At 35.4% G+C, this 18,278-nt stretch overlaps 1 protein-coding gene across 1 annotated transcript; it reads left to right on the top strand.

Moving 5' to 3' along the window:
* The first annotated feature begins 3,414 nt into the window (after nt 1–3,414).
* LOC109338854 (4-hydroxybenzoate polyprenyltransferase, mitochondrial) lies at nt 3,415–10,491 on the top strand. The gene is made up of 9 exons (XM_019576202.1): nt 3,415–3,596; nt 4,642–5,398; nt 5,541–5,676; nt 7,036–7,157; nt 8,190–8,259; nt 8,366–8,515; nt 9,176–9,311; nt 9,468–9,564; nt 10,266–10,491. Exons 2-9 carry the CDS (start codon nt 4,998–5,000, stop codon nt 10,333–10,335), a joined length of 1,182 nt encoding a protein of 393 aa, XP_019431747.1. The 5' UTR covers nt 3,415–3,596; nt 4,642–4,997; the 3' UTR covers nt 10,336–10,491.
* Nucleotides 10,492–18,278: the final 7,787 nt, after the last annotated feature.

Here is an 18,278-nt window from a genome sequence, read left to right as displayed (position 1 = left end):
TTTTTTTTATTTTAGAAACATTTAGAGACGCCACCTCTAATTCATAATGCAATTGCAATATTTATAATCCAACCTTATTATGCAAAATCAATAGCAAATTACAATAAATATATATATATATATACAACAACATCAAGCTTTTATCCTATTAGGTGGGGCCATCTACATAAATCGCCATAATACTCTATAGTTTTGTTTGTAAACCTTTAATCATCTCCCCTATGGATAAAGAATTTCTATTTTAGAAGCATTTAGAGACATCACCTCTGATTCATAATGCAATTGCATTGAAGGTCCATAAAGACTCAAAATACCATCCAAATATTACATTATGGATAAAGAATTCACACCTTAATTGCAATTATTCAGAAACAAGAGGAGGCCATATTAGAAATGTGTTTAAGGTCATATAGACTCAAAATATCATGCTTATTTTACAATATAAAAATATATTTTATAATGAAGTGACATTTAAGGACATCAATATTCAAGGAAAAAAAACATAATAAAAAATATACATCATGAATAAAGAAATGTGCATTGATTGACAATGCATTTAGGGTTGACTACGTTCTTCCTGAATTTACATTATGAATAAAGAATTAATACTGCATATAATATTTGCCGCTAGAGTTATCAAGGTACATACCACCAATTTTTATACATACCACCAATTTTTATATTATGACTCGTGCTACATTTAGGGACCAACATGTATCTAATTTCTAGATTATGAAACAATTGCATATTGAGTAGCCTAAATCATTCAATCAAGAATAACAATTATAATTTATATAATAATATAATGAACAAAGAATGCAGATTGCAATTTGCATTTAGGTTCTCGAGGGACAATCAGCACCATCTGCTTTTACATCATGAATACACAACCCATATAGCTACTGTATTAGGAATATCATAGTCCCCGAAAGTATAACATCCAAATTTCATACTACAATTTCATTAAAGGAGACCAAAAGCTCAAATGAATTTTACATTTTGAATCATTTACAACCAGCCAGCTAATAAGGGTCTCAAAAAATATTATCTTGTGATACCTTGTTGGTGTAAGTTAATTGAATGTTGAAGAAGTTGATTTTTACATATGAGAATAAAGAATATTGTGTGAGTAAAGTAACGTACATGTATAACTTAATATAATAAACCAATTATATCTATCAATAAAGAAAAAATAAAAATGACTTAAAATCATACCTGTTAGTAGCTTTGATAGTTAAATATCATTGATTTGTTTAACAAAATTGAAGAAAAAATTTAAAATAATTCTGAGAAACGTAGTTAACACACATTGTTACAACCATTACAAATATTACTAAATAGTAAGTACTAATATGTTGACATATACCAATAGAAAACACAAATGTAGTTATGAGAAAATGAAGTAAAAATGAAAAATAAAAGTAAAATCATACGTGAGTTGATGAAGATAATAGATTTGTGAAACACAAATTAAAAAAAAAGAAATAGCTATAAAATGATGAAGTAAAAATGAAAAAAAATATTTCCAAGTAATAACTACCAATATGTTTATATACACATTTTGTTACGAGAATGATGAAGTAAAAATGAAAAGAGCATAAAATTATATTTGTGAGTTGCTTTGTCATTTGAAAATGAAGAAGTAAAAAATAAAAAATGATACCTTTGAGTTGATTTAAGTTGAAGAAGAAGATTTGTTAAACAAAACTTAGAAAAAATAAAAAATAGTGTATGTGATATTTTCATAATTTTAAAGTTATTTTGAAAGATATCCAAATGAAGTGTGTTTAATTTAGGAATTTCAACAACTCATTAATTTTACAAAAAAACCTCTACTTTGTATACTTATCATAAATGGAGAGTGTCTAATTTTATAATTACAACAACCTTTCAAATTAACACAAATAACCTTTTTATATACACTTATCACAAATGTAGAATATCTACTTTAGTATTTTCAATAGCTCTTTTTTCTTATAGAAGATAGTAGTTATATAGTTGATTTTAAAAATTTAACTAGTGGCAATATCATTAGTTGTACTCCTCATTATGAAGGTGCATATTGTTTAGTGTTGGACATGCATGCGAGAGAGTGTGACAGAATCAATTTCCAATCTTCTTCATAAATTACTATAACTCATGATATTTTTAATGTGATTTTCTTGAACTTCAACCGATAATTATGTGATTTTCTTGAACTTCAGCGGATAGTTATGTGATTTTCTTGAAATTCAGCTCATAGTATTGCGATTTTCTTGAACTTCAGCTGATAATGATATGGTTTTCTTGAACTTAAGCTGATAAGGATGTGATTTTGTACGCATGAAATTGAGTCATACTGTTGTTAAAACCAGTGTGAAGAAACAGAATGCATTCACTGTGAAAACCAGTGAATTGGCAACAATAGGAAATGAGATTTTAAAGAGGAAGAAAGAGTAATGAATTGAGAAAAGTATAAAAGATAGATGATAAGGAATGCATCAATAGTTCATGTATATTGAATTGGATTAAGAAGGAAGAATAGTGAGGTTTCTATTTATAGCCTACACCAACTAACTAACAACTAAAAATAGTAAAACCATTAAAACAGAAAACTGTTTTAACAAAGCTTAAGCAATTGAATTATACAAACTGAATTACAATTCTTCAACAAATTTAGTCATTGTAATTTTGTCAAACATCAAAATTAGTTTCTACAAAAAAAATTAAGTCTCAAAATTGTGTTTAAATTTTGTTCATTAGAAAAACTGGTTATTACAAAAATAAAATTACTAAATAGTTTTTAAAGTTTTTTCACAAAATATATTAGTGGTTGAATATACATAAAATTTATATGTACCAAAAAATTATATATTTTATAATAAATTTATAATTATAAATATTATATTTTTGTAACATAATTCAATCATTTAAATGATTCAATGATCAATCATGTTATAAAATAATTATTAGGTTGAATCTTGAATGTATCATCTAAAAAACATGAATTTTTTTATAAGGAAACTAATCTTGACCATTACGGGTGCGTATTGATTATTTAGTGGATATGATCAATTCTTTGATTTATCCGTTTTTTTGTGATTTTTTTTTCACTTTTTGAGTAATGAATTAATATATTTTAGGATTTGTGTATGTCTTTCAAAACAAATGTCTCTGTCAAAAATCAAATTCTTAACTTTATAATTATCATCCTAAGACACTACTAGATCACTGCAGGATTTCATTTAGCGGTTGAAACAGTACAAATATTTACAATCATTTAATTTACAAGAAATAAATTATCCTAAGAAAGAAAAAAACAGCGACCAAATTGGATACTTATTTTTAGGAGGGCAAATTGGATTTTAATCGTTAATTTATTCCTAAAGTGTCAATTATCTTAGTTTCATACTTTGTGCACCCGACTAAAATATTATTTTCTAATATATTTTAATTTTTAAAATTTCATCCCTACTTCCATCTCACTCCTATCTTTACCCAACCACCGCCACCACCGTCGCCGCCATCACAACCACCGCGACCTTCCAGAAGCTTGTATTATCACTCTTCTCACTGTTTCAATAATACCCATTTAGATTTTTCATCTCCCTATTAAGGTAATGATTACAGAGTGCTCTTTATCATCTTCGAGAGAGAAAAAACAAGTGCTTTAGAATTTCAAATGTAATTTTATTTAAAATTACAACATGGGTTTCTAATTGGAAATGTTAGATCCTTGAAAAATCACATTTCATATTGAATGTGTTTGCAAGTAATCTTTGGCAACATAATTTGTTTGTTGATGTATTACTATTAGGTGGTGTTTGGTTGAGGATAGGAATGTGACTTTCACATGTTCGATAAAAATGCTAGCAGAAAATGCCTTGGTAAATGGTTTTGTTTTTTCACTCTTGGTCATCTTACATGTGAATGAAGGAGAAAATTTGGATTTCCACCTTTTTAGATAGTTTTTGGTATCTGACATGTTTTAAAGTTACTTGGTATCTCACTTGAGAATGTGACATGCCCATTTTGATAGAAAATTACAAAAGAAATGTACACACAAATGAGGTTGTAAAATTATTCCAAGTAAAAGATTTGGATTCCCATGTTTTTAGGTCCTAGGTATCACATCCAAGGAATTTGGTCAAACTCATGTCCAGTATGCTACCTATGGAGAGAATGTGATTCTTATGCATCAAATTCCCATGAATGTGGTCAAAACATGTCAACAACCGAACACCACCTTAAGGCGTGATTATCATCAACTTCCCAATTTTTTTAATCTTTCATGGAATGGTGTATTTTAAGACCAAGACTCAATTTGGTTTGTCTTAGAGCACAACTTAGTGTCTTCGGTTCTCAATTTGGTACCAATCTTGCTATGGATAATTATGCATTATGAATTATAATCATGAGTTCAAATCTTGGAAACAACCTCTCCCTTTATGGGGTAAGGTTATGTCCTGCATGCATTTACCCTCCCCAGACCCCATCAGTAATGGTTGTGTGTACTGGTCCGCCCTATGTTTTTTCATGTAATTTTTAGAATTCTCAATGTGTAGATTACTTTAATTATGTGTTTTTTGAATATACCAAGAGCTTGGCTGGGAAAAATGTTATTTGAGTATTATAGAGTAATCAGTTTTTGTAAATTTACAGAGTTCTCAAGGAAGGCTCCCATCCATGACTAGTGCTATCAGCTAGGAAGCATGTATAAAGATATGGAACACAGATGTGACACGATACAAATACTTTGATACCTAAAAATTCCACAAAGTAATTGATACGGTAGGATACTGTTACAACAACCATTTTGAAGTATTGGTGCTACATAGGTTAATAGAGTTACATAACCTTTGTGAACACTGCAGTTGTGGGTCTCAGATTGATACCTCAAAATAATTTGAATTCTGCTTCACACTTTCAAATTTTCTTACTCATTCTCTAACTGAATGCTTATATGAGTTTCAAGTCACTAGCTATAAAGAGAGCCCCAACTTGTTGCAATTGAGAAAATGGCATCAGCTTTGATCTCTCGTGTTTCGCGTAGGTTTCTCAAATCTTCTCTCCCTTCTTACAGCCCCTCCATAACTGTCTTCAACCCTTTAATCTCCACTCAACCACCTGTAAAACTAAACCATGGTCTGAATACTTCATTCGTTCCATTCAAGCAATCCCTCTATCAGATTCCTACTTTTGAATACTTCAAAAATGCTAGATCTCTCTCAAATTTCCAAATTGTTGTGCACATTTCTACATCACCCTCGAAGGAAAACAAAAATCAAAGTGGCAGTTTGAGTAGAGGAGATATCTCTTGGATTGATTTATACTTGCCTAGGCAGGTTCAGCCCTATGCTCGGCTTGCTCGGCTTGATAGGCCAATTGGGACATGGTTGCTTCTATGGCCTTGCATGTGGTAAGAGTTTAATTCCTTTTATTTGTTTGTTGGTAAATGCTTTCCAAGTTAGATATTCCTTGAATCTTTTCTGTCCTTATTGATGCTCCATTTTGTAACTCCGTTCTCATTCTTTTTATGTTTCTAATTTTCTATGCCTCAGGTCAATTACCTTGGCTGCAGCCCCTGGACAACTTCCTGATTTTAAAATGTTGGCTCTGTTTGGATGTGGGGCCTTGCTTTTAAGGGGTGCTGGGTGTACTATTAATGATCTCCTTGATCGGGATATTGATACAAAGGTAAACACAATTGCTTTTTTTAATCCTTGATAGCATTTATTTAAGTAGGAGATACCGAGATAGTAATTTTATGTTGTAAAATACTCTTGCGGGAGTTTGTATGTGGATTTGTTTGACTATTATAATTGATTTTCACAGACGAATGATTTGAAATTTAAGTCATGCCTATAAGAAAGTACAAGAGAGAGAGAGAGGGAGGAGCAGAGAAGAGAGAGCTAACTCTGAATTTTATTGATAAAAGTTAGTTACAAAATATGAGGAAAGAGGTATTTATAGCTAGAGTAGATGAGATAGCTTGGACCACAAGCTATCTATGTGTCTAACTAACTCTACACTAAAATAACTAACTCTTAACCCTTATTACATTTAGCACTATTCTCTAATATACTTCCCTGAACATGAGGGTCCTGAACCAAGTTGAAGTAGTTTTTGATTTGCAACTGGTTTCTGAGAGCAATAAACTTGATATTAGTCAGAGGCATAGTTAGAATATCTGCTGTCTGAAAATTTGAGGGCACATGCTTAACTATAAGAGTTCTGTTCTTGATCGTCTCTAACAAAATAGAGGTCTAGCTCAATATTCTTAGTCTTGTTGTGTAGAATAGGATTATGTGACATAGATACTGTACTGAGGTTGTCACAGACATATCCATTTTTTTCAAGAGGTTTCCCTCTTTTCTTTTGCTTGTTTCCATTTTTCCATTTTCGAATTTTAGCTTGATCTAGGAGGATAAGAAACAAACATTTCATGATGTGCTTCTGTTAGGTTATGAATTATAACCTAACAGATTCAGCAAAGAGTGGAGAGAGATAGGAGGAAACAATTCAATTTTATTGAAAGAATGCCGAAAGTAATCAAGAAGGAAACCTTCTTACAAGGGTGAACCCTTAATCCGTATTCAATTTTCTAAAACTTAATCCTAACTTAATGAGAATCCTCTTATTTAAATTATTGTAACCCTACTAACTAATTAAACCCGGCCCTGATAGGCCTAAAACTAATACTATCAAATAGGACCAAGCCCACAATTAATAGACCCAAGGGCAGGCCCAGACTTAAACGGCTCATGCATAATCACTGCTGGTCCAGCCATCAGTGTTGCTTCTTCATGCGTAGGTCCTGTTCTCTTCCTCCTAGAATATACCTTCCAAACTGGTCTACTTTGGGTCCTAACAGCTTCACATTAGGGTAACACTGGACTGAAGACTTCTTCCTACTTTATATAATTGCTTTTATTGCTATAACATAATCCTTGTGATTATTTTTGCATTTTATGGAACTGCTTTATTTTTTCTTTCCTCTTAGATGATTTTAGATTGTAAATTATGAATGATACTATATCAAATTGTATAATGCAGGTAGAACGTACAAAATCAAGACCTGTGGCAAGTGGTCTTTTGACACCATTTCAGGGACTTAGTTTTCTTGGTTTTCAATTACTCTTGGGTCTTGGAATTCTTCTACAACTGAATGATTATAGGTTAGTATTACTTTTGAGTAGCTAAATCTATAGGTTTTGGACTTAAAGTCTATCTTTTTATATTGGGTTTTGGACAGATGCTTGATTTTGTAATATATCGATTAGTTCTGAATAAGAAAGTTCCTCCATGGGAGTTGGGACCATGATTTGGGTTACATGTCCTAGATTGTGGTAGCATGACCCTGATCGCCAAAACGGGCTTCCTGGTTTCTATTGATATTTTTGTAAAATTAGATATTGTATAGACTATAGAGTTGCTGAAACAAATTAACCAAGATTCTTCCCCAGAAAAGAACGTAACTGGGACAGAAAAAAGGTGAAAGACGTCATCTCCTCTAAGCTTCTGCACCATAGAGTGGAGGAAAAAGGTGACTGTTTCTTTATTACATTGGAGAGTCTCAGAATTAGCACTTTCCTCTCCTGCATTTAGCCATGATCAAATTTGTTTAGAAATCACTGTTATGTGGGGATCAAAGAGGATATAGCAATGCTATATATCCATTACCATATGCTATCTTAGAAAGAAGCGGGGTTCCCTGTGAAGCACTGTCATGTTCAGGACAAAAACTGAGAAATATTGATTTTCGTTAAAATATTTTAAATATTTTTGCTTTGCTGACTTGCAAGTGCCAAGAACTTTATTGTTATCCCTATTTTGTATGTAGGCATACTTAAATCATTATTAAGTGTGAGCATGAGAACATTGCTAAAATTTTAATTATTTGTTTGGCCAGAAAGGAACAGTAGAATTTTCAATGACTCATTTTCGTCCCTAGATTTCGTCCGGGATAAGGTGACTCTTTGGCATCCCTTTTGTGCTTGGGACATGAGTCTTATGGGGGTGTTTCTTTGATAGATATGCAGAGGGACTGACATGCTTTGGCATATGCTTCTGTTGCTTAATATTTAGGTGTTACTTTCTGTTTTTTGTGAGGATGTCTTCTCCCCCTATTCTAATCCTCTCTTCTCATCTAATAAAATTTCTTTTATCATCAATGTTTTCAATATTTGTGGCTCATGTACTTTTGGCAGTCGTGTTCTAGGCGCCTCATCCTTGTTGCTTGTCTTCTCCTATCCACTCATGAAGAGAATTACTTTTTGGGTAATGAGTAACAGAATTTATTCTTATCTTGTTTCTTTATTTTTTTACTTTGATATGTGATCTCATTATGCTTTATGTGGTGCTCTCTTTTAACAATATTGGTTAGCCTCAAGCGTTTCTTGGGCTGACCTTTAATTGGGGGGCTTTGTTAGGATGGGCAGCAGTTAAAGGAAGTCTGGATCCAGCTATTGTGCTGCCACTTTATGCCTCTGGAGTTTTCTGGACTCTTGTGTATGATACTATCTATGCACATCAGGTAAAAATAGCATTGCTTCTTGTAATATATAATCCCTGTGATTTTGCCTATCTCTTTCCTTCTACTTCCGTCATGATCTGCATCAGTGTGGGGTCTGACAATAAAAAGGCTAGATTCACTTCTTATTTTACTTGTCCCCAAAGTTTAGTCATGGGAAGCACGTGTGTGGTACAAGACACAGTTATGATCGGCGCAAATTTTAAGAGTCATAGGATATGACACAACACAGCTATGATAAAGACATGAAATATAAGGTTAACATAAAAGCACCAATCTTTCTAACATTTGTATGAGTAATTTAAAGCATGATAAAATGCTATCAGTTATCTAATTGCTTTGTCATTTCCATGTCCATCTATGATGGTATAAAAATTCAAAAAAGTAAATGTAGAAAGTTGTAGTATACAGAGTTAGGAGAGTTCAAAAGTGTCCGATGTGGATACATGTCCAGCACAAACATGAAGAGTATTTTGAGGTGTCTGTGCATCATAGCTTCAGCTTGCTAATGACCTTATTAGGGTGTATTAATGTTGTAGGATAATGTCCAACCATGTTAAGTTGATTATCTTGTCAGTAACATTGTTGGTATCCTTCACATGGATATTTTCTTTCAAGCAAAGCAATCAAAATTCTTATAGTATTTTTAACCTCCGCATTCAGGATAAAGAAGATGACCTGAAAGTTGGAGTTAAATCAACAGCTTTGCGCTTTGGTGATTCGACAAAGGAGTGGATTACTGGGTTTGGGATTGCGTGCCTTGGCAATCTAGCCCTTAGTGGATATAATGCCGAAATAGGTACTTTTTTTATTACCTTCATTCTATATTCTTTTTTCATGCCAGTTTGGATTCCAATAATTATTTCTTATTATTGGGTCCTACATTTGTTAAATATATGTGCAAAGAACCATTTATTCTAATTGTTTCCATCATCCTGATTCATGTGTGGAGCAGGCTGGCCATACTATGCGTTTCTGGCAGCTGCGTCGGGACATCTATGCTGGCAAATAATCACAGTTGACCTTTCATCTCGTGCTGACTGCAATAGGAAGTATGTTTTGGGAGGATTTTAGTGTCAAACCCATTAATTAATTCTCTAAAAGAGAATACTAAAGGGTTAAGGAATCAAATATAGAAATTTTGTATTGAAAAATGATTGTCCAATCCAATACATTAGAAGTTCAAAAGTTGTGATTTTCAATATATAGTTTCTATCTGTTGCTTCCTTAACCAGTGTCCTAAACCAGTGCTCTTATGGTACTTGTTTGCATGACTCATCCAAAAGCCCATCTTTTGAAAGGATCTCAGGTGTCAACTGATTTTAATGGCTTGAACATCTGTTGGTGTTATATACTTTATTAATTTTTAAATGATCTAATTTTCACTTTTATGTTTTCAAAGACTATTAATTATAGAGTATAATATCTATGCATTGTCGGTGTAAAGATTTATACACAGACAGTACATCATCCACCATCCATTTGTATTAGTTTTTTCTCGAAAAGTCAACAATGATAAAACATGGATGATGAATAATGCAGTGTATAAAACTCATACTATCAGGGCATACATTTTTTCTCTTAATTATATAGCTTTGTTACAAACATCTAAGGCATATTCATACCCTCAGATCTTCTGGACATACAGAATCCCTCCCAAAATTAGTGACAGTTCAGTTTTTCTGTAAATCACTTTTCAAGTGTTCTATTATCTCAATTTTAACTGATTTTGCTGCTATTTTTTTATACTCAGATTTGTTTCAAATAAATGGTTTGGAGCTATCATTTTCGGTGGAATTCTAGCTGGAAGACTTTCATCATAGGGGTAAAATTTGCCTTTTGAAATCAATTCCTTTTTTGCTAATAAGAACACTTTTTGAAATGTTGTGCGCATTGTATATTCCATTAATTTATATTCTATAGGATATGTTATTGGCTGAATGTATCAGAGACTAATAGTTACGGCTGAGTTTTACTCATTACTCGTGAAACATTTTCTTTTTGTTATTTCTTGTTTTCCTCCATTATACTAGTAACATCTGCATTAGCTTTGCCAAAATAGTTTCTTTGAAATAATTTTGGGTAATGGTTGAGTTTTACAAGAGCTAATAAGTAATAAGTATATTGGACGGTAAAAATTTGTTTGGGAATTGGATTTTGGAGAGGAATGAGAAAGCTTAGGAGTCATCTCACAAGTGTATTTCATAGTTCTCAAGCTTTCTCTTTCCCTTCCAAAATTCCACTCTCAAACTAACTTTAAGGAAAATAAACAGTGGCATCTAACTAGCTATTTTTAGACAGTTTTATGGTACACAATACACTCAGTCATGATGGTTGTGATGATTGACTAAACAACATATATTTATTATGTTGATTGTTTTTGTTGTTGGTATAATCGATGCACCCTCACTTCATCGATAAGGAACTAATTGTTTTTAGGTGTATGATTATTCCTCTCAACAAGTGTCGTTTCTAGAAATTGAACCTTTAATCTTTTGGTCTGTATGAGATCTAGTGGAACTTTGTACCACTAGACTAATGTTTTGTTCGTTGATTGTTTAGTTTTCAATCTCTTTACTTTTTATTAATTTTCTATCTCTGTCCTTTTCTTTTTAAAGATTTGAGAATTTGCTATATCATAAACTTTTACTTAGTAGGAATGTCTATCTGGTTTAACTGGTTGAATCAATTGAATGATAACTTTTTTTTAAATAGTATTGAACAGAGTGACTTTAGGAAACAATGATAATATAAAGTTTGTTTACATAGTCATTATGTTTTCTATAATTTATATGTATGACTTAGAAGTCAATAATATCAAATCATGAAACCTGAATAATGTATGTGTATTCAAAATAATTTGGGGTCTCCTCAAAATGACCATTTAATACATAAACTCACATTTATTTGTAAATTTGATGGGACTTGAAAATGACTTTAGTTTATAGTTTTAATTGAATGAGAGGTTTGACCGCTTTGAATTGGAATTTTTTTGGTCTGATAGTGTTAAGTATGGTTAAACCACAATAATTTGGGAAGTTAACTAGACAGTTTATTTAAAATTAGAAAAAAAAAGACGAAATATTACTCAAATCTTTTGTTTTAATATATAATTGTGTATTTATAAATAATTATTAATTGTATATGATATCTTTTGGTTCGAACATACGGCTTAATCAATTAAACTAATTAAACCTAATATAAACCTTTTCTGGTTTGATGTTCAGTTCGGATTTCATAACATTGCCTTACGTACACCACCACTTTACTTTTTAGCGTTAAATTAGTCATTATCAGGTGTTGTAAGATGTGTTAAAAAGAACTAATTTGATTCATTTGAAAATTTTGAATACCATCTTGGGTTTTTTAATTTTTGACGAACCAAACTGATAGAATCAAAAAACATGAGGAACTTGAATGAGTATTTATTCCTCTTTATATTCATCGTATTGAATTGGCCACAATAATAGTATTAGGGACAGATGGAAGGTCCAACTACAAATATGTATGTGTAATAAATATATGTTAAATGTATTAAAAAAAATTATATATGATTAATTGTAACACTATATGAAAAAAGGTATGACCTTTGTAACACTATATGAAAAAAAGGTATGACCTTTGGGTGTGGTCGGTATAGAGTGTCCGATTGAGTGAGAATAATCAAAAGTTTTGGTCAGAATGTTGTCTAGACCCGCTGGGGGAGGTACTTGAAAAGGTTCTCCGACAATAAAGTCAGTATGTGGTTTATAGAGAGAAAATAAGAGTAAATAAGAGAGGTTAGAGCAAGAGCAATGAATGCAAGTAATAAATGAGGGAATGAGAATTAATTATATTTCTTGATTGGGGTCTCCTATTTATAGAGTTTGGAGCAGTTGATATAGCATCTGACCATTGGTTAGTACATGGTGGGTACAATGAGAGTATGTCGGGTTGTCCTTAATCACCCTACAGGTCTGCAATTATTGATCTGTTGGGGGCATGTGGGATTTTTAGGCGGCGTGGCAGGTAGAATGTCATATCGCATTAATGGCGGCTCAATGTCACATTAATGGTGAGTTAGAGGCATTAATAGTGAGTCAGAGACACTTATGGTGAGTCAGAGGCATTGGCCCGCCCCTGGCGGGTGGATGGCGGATGCTCAATTAGGTTATGTGATCTGGTTGATCTCGGAACACCCTAGATTTATTTGGGGTGGAATAGTTGCCCCAAGTCTATCAGGGCGACCGAAAGTAGGGCGGGTTGGTAGACTTAGGACATTCCGGTTTGGTGGACTTGGGTAGCTTCTATGCGTATGGGTAGGTCATGATGGCTATCTGTCCTCACTTAACACGTGGAAGGTTATCAACGTTTCGTATGGAGGCCTCAAGTGTCCAACTGACGCGTCTGTTCGTTTTAGATTTCCTACTTTGTTTTTTGAGTCACCGTTGGATCGTTCTCGAGTGATTTTGTATGGATGGATGTGCCCTTATGCTTGGGCTTCGAGACGGTTTGGGTCCAGCCCCAACCCTATAAATAGGGGATTTTCCCCGTCACCCTTCACTATCCTTTCTTTCTAAAATCTTCTTGTTGAACTTGCATCGTCTCTTGAACCCGGACAAGTGAATTTTCTTTTCATTCAGAACTTTCATCTTAATACTCGATAATTTCTCTTCCTTTTTTTCATTTATTTACTTTCGTGCTATGACCGGTGATGGGTCTAACTCCGACGAGGTGAAGGTTTTGTCCAAACCTCTGCCCATTTTTACAATGTCCGCCGCCTGTCACCAAAGGCGAGCCCGTCTTGCCTCTGCTCCAGGTAATAGTCGGTCTGCCTAGAGGCGACCAAGCCAACTTTCATTGTCTGCCTTATTGCGTAATCTAAGGAAGAAAGGGGGTGAGAATGAAGTTGCGTTGGTAGACCGGGCAACTTTTCGCAAGAAGTGGGGTCTGATCTTGGATGACACGTCCAACTCGAAATCTGACACTTCTTCTAGTGACAAGTCACTCATGGGGAGGAACTTCGCCGACCGTGCTGATTAATTTACCTTCACGGAGTAGATGGTGGGTCCAAAGTCTCCTTACTGGTGGGTGGACCGCAAAGTCTTGAGCATTATCTCCTTCTACTCTCCGGATAAGCACCTTACTGTATACGTCCTCACTCGCCCGGCGAATGATATCTTATGTTATGATCCCTCTAATCGAGAACGGTTTTGCCAAGATATCCTCTTGGAGAACAAGAACAAGTGGAGGTTTTACATGCACGTGTATGTTTGTCGACGGATTAGGGTGAGGATACCCTTTGATGGATTGTACGTCGAGGTGTTGCAACACCTTCAAGTGGCCCCTTCACAACTCCACCCCAACTCATGGGGCTTCATCTGGGCCTTCGAAATATTTTGTGAGGTCATGGAGCGGCCATGCACCCTCTGTCGCTTCAGTCCAGAAATGGTTGTGCCATCTTCCAACCTTTTGAAGGTTTTGTGAAGAACTAGAAGAACAGATTCTTCCGGGTGGAGGCGTGAGGTAGTCGTCATATTTGGGCTTATGGCCTTGATGGGTTACCTCGTTTTCCGTTCTCCTGGAACGAGGAGATTCACCAGAAATCTGCCAAGTCTTTTAACTTCTCATACAATAAGCTAGACGCCCGGGAACGTGAGGTGATGGATGAGATCTTATATTGGATAGAGGTTGGCCGGGTCATAGCGCGTTATAAGTTGGTCCAAGGTGACCAAGCTTTCGAGGTGGAGGTTGGTGAGTATCTGGCGTCGGGCGTCCTATCCTTCTTGTGATGTCGTTATGCTATCTGACTTGTTTTGTTTCCTTTTATCAGCAGTTGCTATGGGTGATCAAGCAGACTGGTCAAGCCTCCTAAGGAGGGCTGCCTTGAAGAGGAAGAATGTTGAGGTCACCAAGAAGGCAAGGTTTGATTCGCCTGCCCGTTCTGAGCATACCTGGGAGGATGGTCCATCTATTGAGCTCGTGGACGTTCTGCCTATCCGTTTAGAGCCTCCAAACAACATCATCCCTGCCTCGGTGGATGTTCGTTCGGTTGACCTAACTAGCAACGAGGGCACGCATGTGGGGACTCATATTCCTTGTGTTGAGGATCTTGTCAGGGGAAGGACCCCCAACACTAGCAAAGGGAAGGGTCCTACCAAGAATTCTTTTCTATACAGAATTCCGAAGGCGATCGAGACTGGATTGTTCAACCTGGGAGTGGTGGAGACCATGGACTCTATGCTCATGGTGGAGTTGTTGAGGAAATTCCAAGAAGTCGGGGTTCTGATTGCCTCCATGGCCAAGTACTTCAAATGTGGGGGGGTATTGGCCACTAGGTTCGGGGAGGAGGCCATTTCCAACCTCTAAGAGTAGCATTCAGCCGAGATGCACAAGTTGGAGAAGTTGAATCTGACCGCTATTGAGCAGCTATCAGCGATGTCACTTCAGCTCAACGATGCTCGGGAGGCAGCCTTGCAGGCCCAGGTGGATATGGGGGTTGCCGAGAGGGACTTGGGTGCTTTGGGTGATCATCTTAGTCGGGATGAAGAAGAGAAGCGTGAACTTGGGGCCAAGTTGAGGTTGTTGGAGGAACGAGAGAAGACAACCAGGGCCGATATCACTCAGTTGACCGATGAGTTGGCCCAGCTGAAGGCGTCCTACCTGAACCTAGAGGATTATGCCATCATGGCAGCTAACGTTGGGTGGGACAATGCTTTCGCCCAGGTCTGTTTAGTTCTCCCTAAAGTCGAATGGTCTTGGGCAAGGATTGATGCTAGGGTCATTCCTGAGGGAGAGCTGGTCGTTGTTGAGGAAGAAGTTCTGGTGAAGCTCCCATTCCAAAAAGAGATGGTCGGGGGGTCTTAGTTGTCTCCATTCTCTTTTTTTTTGTACTTTTGCTCCTTATGTAATTAGTTGAATTTAATTCGACTTTTTTATGAATGCAGAATGCCTTTTCTATTTTGCTTTGTCCGAGTTTATTTTTCTTCATTATTAACTGGTACATAATAGCAGCAAACCGCCATGATTTGAACTACATAACTAAACTTTCCTTAATTAATCAAGGTTGGATAATTCTCAAGTGATGACCGCCCGGATATCCATAACTAAACTTGAATAATGATGTTGGATAATCTTTAAGTGTTAACTGCCTGGATATCCGTGAATGAACTTGAATAATAATATTGGATAATCCTTAAGTGATAACTGCCCAAATATCCATAAATAAACTTGAATAATAATATTGGATAATCCTTAAGTGATAACTGCCTGTATATCCATAACCGAACTTGAGTAATGATGTTGGATAATCCTTAAGTGATAACTGCCCGGATATCCATAACTGAACTTGAATAATAGTATTGGATAATCTTTAAGTGATGACTTCTTGAATTTCCATTAATTAATGAAGATTAGTAATCTTTACGGGATCATTGCCCAAATTTGTTGGGCGGTTTTGAATGAGATTGACCAACTAGAGGAGGCTAAGGGGGCTTGATCCTTGTTTGGGTTTTAGTATTAGACTGCCGACAAATAGGGGGTGGGCCCACGCCTTTAAGGGGTAAATTGTTGGAGACCAAGAAGAATTGGTACTCGCTTGGGTTTTGATATTACACTGTTGTCAAAGGGGGACGGGACCACACCTTTGAGGGGTAAATGGTTGGAGACCAAGGGGACTTGGTCCTCGCTTGGGTTTTGAGATTAGATCGTCGTCAAAGGGGGACGGACCCACGCCTTTGAGGGGTAAATAGTTGGAGACCAATAGGACTTGGTCCTCGCTTGGGTTTTCATATTAGACCATCGTCAAAGGAGGACGGGCACACGCCTTTGTGGGATGAATGAGTGGAGACCAAAGGGACTTGGTCCTCGCTTGGGTTTTGAGATTAGACTGCCGACAAATGTGGATATGCACACGCCTTTGAGGGGTAAATGGTTTGAGACCAAGGGGACTTGGTCCTCGCTTGGGTTTTGATATTAGACCGCCATCAAAGGGGGACGAGCCCACACCTTTGTGAGATGAATGAGTGGAGACCAAAGGTACTTGGTCTTCGCTTGGGTTTTAATATTGATCGCCCAACTGAGACCTATCAAAAAACATCTGAATAATACCTCGTTAACATATAAGTTGCATTTGGTTACTTGAGTTGTCCGGTCTCTAAAGGGACCGACACATACAATTTACATTTTTTAAGCAAAAAACTATCGTAGATTCATTGCGTTCCAGGTGCGGGGGATCTCGCCTCCTGCCAAATCTTCAAGTTTATAGGCTCATTTTCCGATCTTGTATGACACACGGTAGGGTCCTTCCCAATTAGGTGTTAGCTTCCCTTTGGTTTTGTCGATGTCTGCCCTTCTGAGGACCAAATTGTCGGTTTCAAAGTCTCTGGGCACAACAGTAGCGTTGTATTTATCGGTAGTTCTTCTCTTAATGGTAGTTTATCTTATCCGGGTCTGATCCCTTTTCTCTTCTATCTAGTCTAGATTGTGCCTTACGATGGTCGAGTTGGCGGCTTCATCAAATCGCAACGTTCGTCATGTGGGCTTGACGATTTCCGTTGGGATCATAGTGTAAAGAAGATCTTTGCTCCTGACCTTGGCACGTTTTTGATGAAGACACCAACATAACCAAAAAGAAGAAAAAGAAAAATATTTATGAAGGCAAAGAAGACAAAGCTTCAAGATAGATTAGTCTAAGTCTAAATAGGTATTTTTATCCTATACTCTTGAATATACAATAGTAGTAATGCTCAAACTATTTTAAAAAATAAAATTGAAACACTTCAATATACTAAAAAAAAATTCAAAAATAGTGTGTAACGGGTTACTGCATCTAAGTAACAGGTTACGTGTATGAGAAAAGAGTTATCCAACTTAAAACTGATTAGAGTAATCAATTACAATCTTTGAGTAACAGATTACCAGTTTTAATGAAGTTGAGTAACCGGTTATCCACTTGTTGTAATCGATTACTCTAATTTGAATTTAAATGCCTAGTGGACAAAATGCTTGGGTAATCGATTACACATTAGTTGTAATTGATTACTGAGTGTTGTTGCACCAGATTTCAGATTTCAAAATGAAAGATTTTCATCCCAAACAAAATGTCTTCACTCCAATCTATTCTTACTTTTTCGTAGAGGCACTATGGGTGATGGGAAAGTCTATTTAAAGGCATTGAATCTCACAACACAAACACACAACTCTTATACAAATTTAAAAAGCTCTTACACACATTCTGAAATTATTTTATGTACTTTTGGCAACTAGTTCTTAAACTTTCAAAGTTGATTTTTCTGAAGTTGCTTAAAGTAAAGTGTTTCAAAGTTTAACAACTTATAAAGAGCATTATTACTAAGCATATAAAAGAGTTGATTGGATTTCAAATTATATTACTTTCAAACTTGTAAAGGCAATCTGCCATTGTTGTACATTCTTTATTATTATTGCAGAATACTTTCTTTCACAATGGTGTAATAAAAATGGGGATTATAATCACTTGGAAATGTGTTTTTCCAAGAGTGAATAAGGATTAGGGAGTGTGTAAGGTACATAGAGATCTCAGGGTGGGATATTGTAATTGCAACTCATAATCTTTAGTGAAGAAATCTCTTGTGCTGCAAGAGTATGGGCGTAGCCTTTAGTGGACAAGAAGGTGAACTAGTATAAAAATCCATGTGCATTCTCTTCTCCCTTATCTCTTTGATTATTTATTTGGTTAATTTCTGCATATACTTTTCGTTGCAATTTAACTCTTGATTTTGCAGAAAAAGTGGCCATAATTTTAAGT

This window comes from Lupinus angustifolius, unplaced genomic scaffold, assembly GCF_001865875.1.
Source record: "Lupinus angustifolius cultivar Tanjil unplaced genomic scaffold, LupAngTanjil_v1.0 Scaffold_45_83, whole genome shotgun sequence".
NCBI classification, from domain to species: Eukaryota; Viridiplantae; Streptophyta; class Magnoliopsida; order Fabales; family Fabaceae; genus Lupinus; species Lupinus angustifolius.
The sequence above is the reverse complement of the archived record's forward strand: the minus strand, read 5'-3'. Positions and strand labels throughout refer to the sequence as shown.

Coding starts and splice junctions, on each gene's coding strand:
- LOC109338854 (XM_019576202.1), top strand. CDS start 4,998: ATGGCATCAGCTTTGATCTCTCGTGTTTCGCGTAGGTTTCTCAAATCT. Junction 5,399..5,540: donor CTTCTATGGCCTTGCATGTG/GTAAGAGTTTAA, acceptor TCTATGCCTCAG/GTCAATTACCTTGGCTGCAG. Junction 7,158..8,189: donor CTACAACTGAATGATTATAG/GTTAGTATTACT, acceptor TACTTTTGGCAG/TCGTGTTCTAGGCGCCTCAT.